This window comes from Columba livia, chromosome 12 (assembly GCF_036013475.1).
Source record: "Columba livia isolate bColLiv1 breed racing homer chromosome 12, bColLiv1.pat.W.v2, whole genome shotgun sequence".
In the NCBI taxonomy this organism is placed as follows: domain Eukaryota; kingdom Metazoa; phylum Chordata; class Aves; order Columbiformes; family Columbidae; genus Columba; species Columba livia.
Genome location: NC_088613.1, coordinates 9,442,681 through 9,451,380, shown reverse-complemented (window position 1 = coordinate 9,451,380; position 8,700 = coordinate 9,442,681). Strand labels below are relative to the sequence as shown.

At 39.3% G+C, this 8,700-nt stretch overlaps 1 protein-coding gene across 1 annotated transcript in view; it reads right to left on the bottom strand.

Annotated features, from left to right (window-relative positions):
• Positions 1-2,013: 2,013 nt before the first annotated feature.
• Positions 2,014-8,700, bottom strand: part of FAM199X (family with sequence similarity 199, X-linked) — a 12,308-nt gene continuing 5,621 nt past the window's right edge. The window contains exons 5-6 of the mRNA XM_065077808.1: positions 7,652-7,912; positions 2,014-6,756 (exon numbers count right to left, since the gene is read on the bottom strand). Of these exons, the coding sequence (XP_064933880.1) occupies positions 6,586-6,756; positions 7,652-7,912 (432 nt within the window). The 3' untranslated portion in view covers positions 2,014-6,585. The remainder of the gene's footprint in view (positions 6,757-7,651; positions 7,913-8,700) is intronic.

The following is an 8,700-nucleotide window of genomic DNA, read 5'->3' as shown; positions in this document are numbered from 1 at the left end:
GTGGTCTGCATCAGGAGAAACAAGTTTTTACATCAGTGATGCTGCCAAGTGATGCTGCCACTGCAGTAGGTAGAACAGATCAGGAAATGAGGTTTCTCATCAGAAATGTGGATTTTAAATTAAATTCGAGCTCAGCACCAGAGAAACCATTTATGAGAAATGAATGTTCTGGAAGGAGGAGAAAAAATTGTTTCCTATCCATTAGGACACAGTATGCTTAGGAGCACACACAAAGGATCTCAGGAAACCAAACTATTTCTGCACTGGGAAATGTTGGGATCAAGCGTACAGCCAGGCCAGGGCAGCAAGATCACAGCCAATACCATCTTTCTGTATCAGTTTAGTAAAGGAAGTTTATCAATTTGGTTTGCCAGCATGGAAATTTTGGTCCAGCTTGTGCCTAAATAGTGTTCGGCTATCTTTCAGACTTTCTCATTGCAGTGAAACTTGATAACACTTGAGAGGCAAACGAAGAAGTGTTTAAGGAGGGTTAGGAAGAGATCCGTGACACACGGTGTTTAGTTGTGGCCACATGACCTCACTTGCCAGATAGGCAGCAGTTTGCCAGGAGTGTAACAACTGGTCCGTGCAGCTGTTCCCTCAGCAATGAATGGCTGCAACAGGGCTCCTGCAAAGTGCAGAACTCCAGAGCAGAGCAGACCAGCTCAACAAGATGCCACGATTCAGGAAGCATAAGCATCAGCTTCCCTGCAGCTTCTCCATGCTGCCCAAGAAGCACTAAGTTCTCGCTGCAAGCGACCACAACGGGTCACGGTCCTTGGCAACATTTGCATTTGTTTTGCTGCAAAACACTCTGCGCTGTCACTCACCTTTGGGTGAAAACAGACAAGATCCCAAGCAGGTTGCTGAAATGAAGGCAAAGCACCACTAGAGCAATGTTTCCTGCAGTCACATTCTGCAGCTGTCCAGTTGCAGACTCTACAACGAAGGCCTCTGACAGTTTGGCAAGATTTGCTGTGGTTCAGCCCTCATCTGTCGTTCTCCATCCCTCAACACCCGCAGAAACAGGCTGGGATGGTCAATTTTAACATTTAGCATTTGGTCAATTTTAACATTTAGCATTTGGTCAATTTTAACTTCTGTCTTTGATGAAAATCAGCTTCCATAAGGGTTTGATAAGCCCTAGTTGTGGGATGAGCAAGATGGCTTAGATTCAAGATGCTGCAGGAGACTGAGCACCGTGGAATACATCCTGAGGCCAGCTACTCTCTTCTCAGGTTTTCAGGATTTTTCTGCTGGATTCCAAGAGGAAAAAGGAGTTTTCTTAATATTACACTTGAAACTTCAGTATTGCAGAAGACAAATTTGGTTCACAGACAACACAATATACAGGCTGGCAAGCATCCTCACCGTAGCCTACGCAGACACTGGCGACAGCAAAGCCATCGCCACTGCGTCTCGTTGCTGGTGCTGCATGGCTCCGTGTTCATCGCTGCAGCTTCTGGTGCTCCCGAGCACACCTGCTTCTGCTCAAGGAAATGAGATCTGGCCTTACGATCACGACACGTGGGTGCCAGCATGGTGAACTGTAAGGGCACGGTACGTTGTCAGCTTACAAGTCATATTAGGGATTCTAAACATCACAGGATAGGTGGTGGTTTGATGGCTGTGGGTACTGAGGGTGGCAGCTGAAGAAGAGTCAGAGTTATTGCTGGCAACAAAAGTGATTTGACTTCCTATGCCCAAAGCTATGTAGTATATAGCATATATATTAAAAAAATCCTCTGGCACAGAAATCAAAGCTAAGGACAGACAGCTTTCAGTATCAGATCTTGGGTTATATCATTCGCAAAAAATAATTAGTTTCCTATGAAACTATTCAGATCGGATTTCATGGATAACAACCCACGCAAGTTAAGGAGGGACTGGCTTGCTTTCTGTCACAGAGAACAGTTAACATCTGCCAGTTTGTATTTTCTGCCTGAAGAGAGTATGCAAGCCCTATATATGGAATACCCCTGGCTCTGAAGACACCACAGTTTCATCAGAATATCTTTGCTATATCATCAGTTTTAATTCCAACCTGTACTTCGATATGCACATAACTATTTTCAAATACAATGAAAACTTGAAGTCAACAGCATCAGTCACCAGCATTCCAGATTTCAGTACATCCTTCACAACTTCAGAAAAATCTCTATAAACATTGTGTAGATACAGAATGTACAGAGGACAGTTTTCTATACAAAAGTGCATTTTAGCAATACAATTAGCAGAAAACCTGAAAAAAACCCTCAATTTAAACAGTACTGTATAATCTATACCCTCATCTCTTCCTCCCTTCCCTCCCCCCATCCAAAAAAAAAATCCACAAAACCCCCCTCTTTCCCCTTGCTTTGGTTATGAACTATATTCAAGGCTTCAACATTACGATTTCTTTTTAATTCAAGAATTTATTTGTAATTTGGAAATGTTTTAAAGTGAGCCAGATGAGAGAGAATGCAAGCACGATTAATCAGAGCTACTAGTCAAAATAGACAAGCTTTGAATAGTACTAGGATTTGTCCTTGATAGATTAATAAACTATCTTTGCAATTCTTAAGTGGAAAATCAGATGTTAACTTGTCTTTTCTATGCCCAAGAACTGAAAGATCAGTAAGGCAAAGAACATTATACCAATAAATCTAACATCTGCCATGAAAATCTGGCTTGTAAGAATGAACTTCAAGAGACCCCAAAACAGTCAGGTTATTAATATTTATAGACCAATGCACCAACTGATTTCAAAGCTGAAAGAGCATTAGGAGAAAGGAAATGGCTTCAGGCCACTCAGCATAGATGAACAGTAAATATTGCCATTTTTATATGTTTCTATATTGTATATGCATTATGATGTAAATGCATGTGAACAAGTTCAAGCAGGTTGGTTTGTTTTTTCCCCAGAGAATGAGCTTCACAGGTTTCAAACCACAATATAATAAGTAAAAATTAAGCCCAGTGAAGTCTTGCAAAGACTTTTCTTGCTCTTCTTAGTAAGCACCTCATTCTGAGCATACTATAATAATATTTTAATCAATTTCCCAGATAAAGAAAAACAGATATTAACAGAGACAAAGGATGACATTAGATACACACACAAAAAATTAGACAGGTTTGTCAGGTAGCTGTCTTCCTTACATTTAAAATCATATTAGAAAAGAATGTTCTCTATTGTTTACAGTCCTATTGAAATCAGACTTTCAGTGCTCCTTCTAAGCCTTTTTAGAGGAGAAGTTACCCTGGAAGGAAATCGTTAATGTTAAAGAGTATGAATGGATTACATTCATATTACAGTGGGTACCAGGCATCTCGATATACAGCTTCAGTACCATGGAGCCACACAAACATGAGCTTGTTCCTGTTTGTCTCTATTTTCCTTTCAAGCTTGACAATTTTTTGTCTATGAATAAAAAGCAAGTATTTTCTTCTTTTTTGAAAAAGAGTGAATGCATTATTTTAGCAGGCTGTTACTCTTCTTTATCTATTTGAACCAAATAACCTGCAGATAACTTCCTGTAAAGCAAAGCAGCAGCCACAACAGCCGACATTTGAATCAGCAAGACCAGGTTTAACTAAAATTCCAACTGTTTGACTAATGCCACAGGTATCCAATAAAAATTCATAGAATCATAGGATTATTTAGGTTGGAAAAGACCTTTAAGATCATAGAACCCAACCGTAAACCTGACACTGCCAAGTCCACCACTAAACCATGTCCCTAAGCACCACATCTATACGTCTTTTAAACATCTCCAGGGACGGTGACTCCAGCACTTCCCCAGGTAAGCATATGGTGTACTGCAGGTAAAGACAGGAATCTGACAAAAACACCTTCCCCCTCCCTGAAATGAGTGTGTCATTCGAACTAAGAAGGATGTGAAAAGAGGAAAAAAAAGTCCACAAAAAGGTGGAAGTATATGAGAACTCTCAAATCTCACAGCTACTCCAGGCCTGATTCTCTGAGATGCCAGGTGCTTGGCAAAGACAACACTCAGGCAAGCCAGATGTTATTCTGTGTTCTTACCAGAACATCCAAAGTTTTGTATTCTTAGATTATAAGCATTCTGGGACTACAAGATTACAGAGCTATAAATTATTACCATGAAACCCCTGGAAGTCTCTTCTATCACTTTAACTGTCACACGAGGGACTGAAGTACCCAGCTGGATACCACATCCCACCCAGGACCTTTTCACCCAATGTAACAGATGAGCAACAGGATCCACCTAATCCCTTGGATCAACTTATTCACATGCTCACACTAAGATCAAGATGAAAATACTATGCTCCCTCATTTCAAGATCTCTGGAAGCTAGTAAACAGGTGGCCAACAGAACTGTACTTCATCTAAATGAGGGGGTCTTCTCTCAACAAAAACTGAGGGATTTTACACTCTGAGGAGCTGCTAACACAGAATAAAGTGACACACTTCCATGCTCCACCACGCTGAGATATCGTACCATACTTCAATTTATTTCAGACTCTCAATTCTCTAAAGTATTAAGCGAGCATTTTAACTAAGAAAAAAAATAATCACATTTCAAAGTCACTGCAGAAAATAAAGGTTGCACTAAAGTCTAACAGCGTACACACAGTGAAACGTTTCATGATGAATTCATCCATTACAGCCACGGTAAGCTGCACGAGTTCAACAGCTGCACCCTGAAATGAGCTGAATTGACAGCAATTCAATTTTTTCTTCCATTCAAGACATTTAAAAGAAGCTCCAACCTAAATTCTGTGTAACTATATACCATTAAGAAGCTTTTGGTATCGTTTCTACAGGAGGGAGGGAGGCATCAACCAGCTGTAGCGCAGTACAAGCAAATACTGACAGGCAGCAGTCGCTTCTGGTTAGTGACCAAACTGGGCATATGGGATCACTAACACTCGAGTTTAAAATGACATCACCCAGCTTCTTATCAGCAAAATCGGGGTACCTCTTGTCTAGCTACAGTAATAGTGACTGTAGTCACAGTAATAGTGACACATATACTAGTTTGACTAAGGAGCTCATTTATTTATCATCAAAGCCCTTTCAGAGGCCATTGTTCATATATTTTACTGGGCAGTTTATTTTGAGGCTACAAGGAATGCCACTTCTGAAATAAAATACTTCAGCTGTTGGTGCAGGACATGTAAAATGAATGTGATCCGTCCTATATAAAGTCGATCATGCAATCCTGCAGGATTGGGCTATACCCTGCAATTACAGGCACATGTGGCCACACCAAACTGCCAAACTCCTTAATTCACAAGAGCAACATGAAAGTAATGAAGCATCAAGATAATGAAAAGTAACTTTCTAAGCTTAGAACTAGAAAATACTTCTATATTCTTTTAAGTTTCACATTGAAATTTAGAAGTATCATTTTTATCTCAGCTGTGGAGGGAAGGAGCTCTGTGCCATTGTTTTGGAACTACTTGTTAAAAGTCACTTTACAGATTGTCAGAATTAGGAAACAGGTTAAAACTACTTTTACCTCCCCACCTGAAAGCCACGATTTTACTTCATTTTCTTAGTAAGAGAAATTTCAAAAGCAGATAGACAGCAAAAGGAGAATTCTGAAACATGTAATGGTGTAACAACCCACACAGAAGACACATCCTCATCTAAACACAGAATTAGAAAGCACAGTTGCATTAATTAAGTTCTTTTGCCAAGACAACATGAATCTATTTAGGTATGCTCCTGCAGAAAAAAAGCCACCAAAGTTGTGTGCCACTTATTTGCACTTCTGTTTCCAGAAGCATTTTAAACTGTTTTAAGTAGAGTCCAAGACAACTGAATTGCAGATTAGTGTATTTTCAATGCATAAAGATGTTTTTATTTGATTTTTTCATAGCAATGTTAGGGAGGTACTGGTCAACCATTAGCAACCATTAGTTACAACCACACTATAAGAGATTGAGCAGCAAAATAACTTTCTGAAGACTAAGCTTGCAGGTGTTTGGGTTTTAATTTTAATTCTAATTGCTTCCTAAAGAACTACATCATTAGGAATTGTTCGTGTTACAGATTCCCTGCATTAGAAGTCCTGCTTCTTGTTTTCTGTGTAGTTTGAGTTAAATTATAACTTCTAGAAAAGGATTTATCACAGTACTTTAAATTCGCATGATCCAGGAGCAAGACTGAAGAACACCCTACAGAACTAAAGATTTTTTTCCTCATGCTAAACACTCTTCCTAGTAATGGGAAAGGAAGACAGAACAAGCCAAGTGTAATATTAACTCTAAGTCATAAAGAAACAAAAAAGCTGAAGCATAGCAATGCATGCTTAGTGTCATCCAAAAGCAGCCCTAGACTTATGTCTTGCAAGTAAGTTACCATGTTAGCCAAGTACAAATTTCCCCCAAATTCTATCTATTCTGCAGCTTCTCAGAAGTCAGTTTCTGAAGTCTGTTGCAAAATTAGTCTTAAAAAGCTGAAGTTACTCAATACTTAGACCTTCTTACCAAAATTACACTTGAAGAGAGATCTGGTTTATATATTTAACACTAATCAAAATTTGGTCAAGAAATATATGTAAACAATAAGGATAATATGTTTAAGGCTTAGAAAGAACACTGATAAATTCACCCCGGTCACATTAAAACATCCACATCTCCTTCATGGTCCTCCTCAGTCACTTTTAAAGAGAGCACTTCTTCATTAAGAAATAATCCGCTCAGTCTTTCCTTACGAGCTTGCCTTTGCTCTTTCAGCTGTCTCTTGCGTAAGGCCTTTTGCTGGAGTTTCCGTTGCTTGGAACGCTTCTGTCAAATACAGAAGAGACAAAAGGTAAGATTTTGTTCTGTAGATTAGAAACCACCTTTAAAGCTGGTAAATGTAAGTTAACCTCTAAAATAATGTCTGCTCTGAAAAATAACTAAAATGAATTCGCAGAGGTGGTAGAGCATTCATCCAAAATCATATCCAATATTAAAATATCAAGGCCATTTACCACATCTGAGTTATGAGGCACAACGACAGCCTGTAACGTTGCATAGCTGAGCTTTTGATCGAAGAATCTCTATCGCAGGGAAATGTTACAGTTTTACAATAACAACCTGAGATGTTGAATAGCAAGAAGGAACTGCTCCTCTCCTCCACATTTGAAACTGAAATTACAGAGACAGGACAGGTGCCACAGTACTACTTTAATTGAAACATGCTTCAGTAGGTCACTCCTCACCAAGTAATCTCATGACACATGTTGGAAGAATAAACTGAAGAAGATTCAAAAGCCTGATGAAAATTCTAGTTAGGAAAAAAATAAAACACAAAACAACACAATACAACCAAGACAGTTTTTACTGTCCAGAAAATATGCCTAGCGTAGGTCAATCAATCTTTAATAATTTTTTTTGTAAAACTATGTGCATTCAAAAAATTAATATAGATGCATAAGCCCTTATTCAAACCCCCCTCACCTTAATCTAAACAAAAGGAATAAGATCTACTACACACAAACATCAGGCTTTCAGTTAGAAGAGAAGAGCGCCAAGTTTAAATTCCTTATAGTCACGTCAGAGGAAACAGCACTGGTTTCACTAGATAACTTCAGCAGATGCCCAGTTACTAACCAGGCTCCTTCAGTACAAACATCCCAGTTAAGAACCTTAAGAAGTTACACAGTTTAACACATATGTGCAAAATTAGGAACTTTACTTTTGAATCCCGGATTCTTTCTGCAGCACTTGCGGACAAATTACTATCACTGTGTGCTCGACTCATGTTGGCACTTGAGTTTGAAGCGGAATTGGCAACACTAGAACCACTGCTGCTGGCTGAGCTGACCATGCTGGCGCTGCTGCTGCTGGCACTGGCACCACTCACGCCGCTGGTACTGGCACAGCTGTAGCTACTCCTCTTCCAGCTTTCCCTTGCAGACCGTTGACGAGGTCCGTGTTCCTTGATATAGTTTCTCACCTTTAGAACAGAGGCAGCAGAATTACTAAAGCCTGGTAAATACTGTACTGAGATACTCCTTTTCATTGAAAAACCACAATTTGCCTATCGGTAATGATTTTGCTGTGGTTGCTTAAAAGCCAAGCCATCCAGCAGTCATCAAGAGAACTGAACTAAATTAATATGAACTTCATTATGGAAGGAAGAAAACGAAGTAACAAGGTTTGGGGTTTTTTCCCTCCTCTCCTGCTCCCCAAGTTTTCTTTATTATAACACCAAACAGGAATATCAGTCAAGTTCAACTGAACTAAGTTGTTTACCAAATTTATCAAACCCCTTTATTTTACAAGGTATACTCAAACAAAAGGGGGTGTAAAGAAAGCAGTACTTCTCTACTTTGATACTTACAAAATGTTTGAAATATTAAATAGGCAAAGGCTAGATGAGCAATGAATGTTTTCCATGTTTCAATCTTTGCCTTTATCATAACCACAAACACAGAGTAACACTGAGAAGTTCAGCTTGTCTGGATACTGCAGCTTTTCCCACCCACACATCACAACAGTACTAAGACAACAGTAGCATATAGCTCCCATATCAACCAGGTGCCCTTCTTTGTTAGCATTTGTATTTTCTAACATCTCTAAAACACATTTTTCTATATCCCTTTTTACATTAAATTTGTGCTCTTCCCCGACAAATTCCAGTCCTTTGGATTTCTAAATGCTAGGTTATACCCAGCGAGCAAAGGAAGATCCTCAACCTGATGACAGTCAGAAAGTGGAATATACTTTGTCACAAGCAGTATT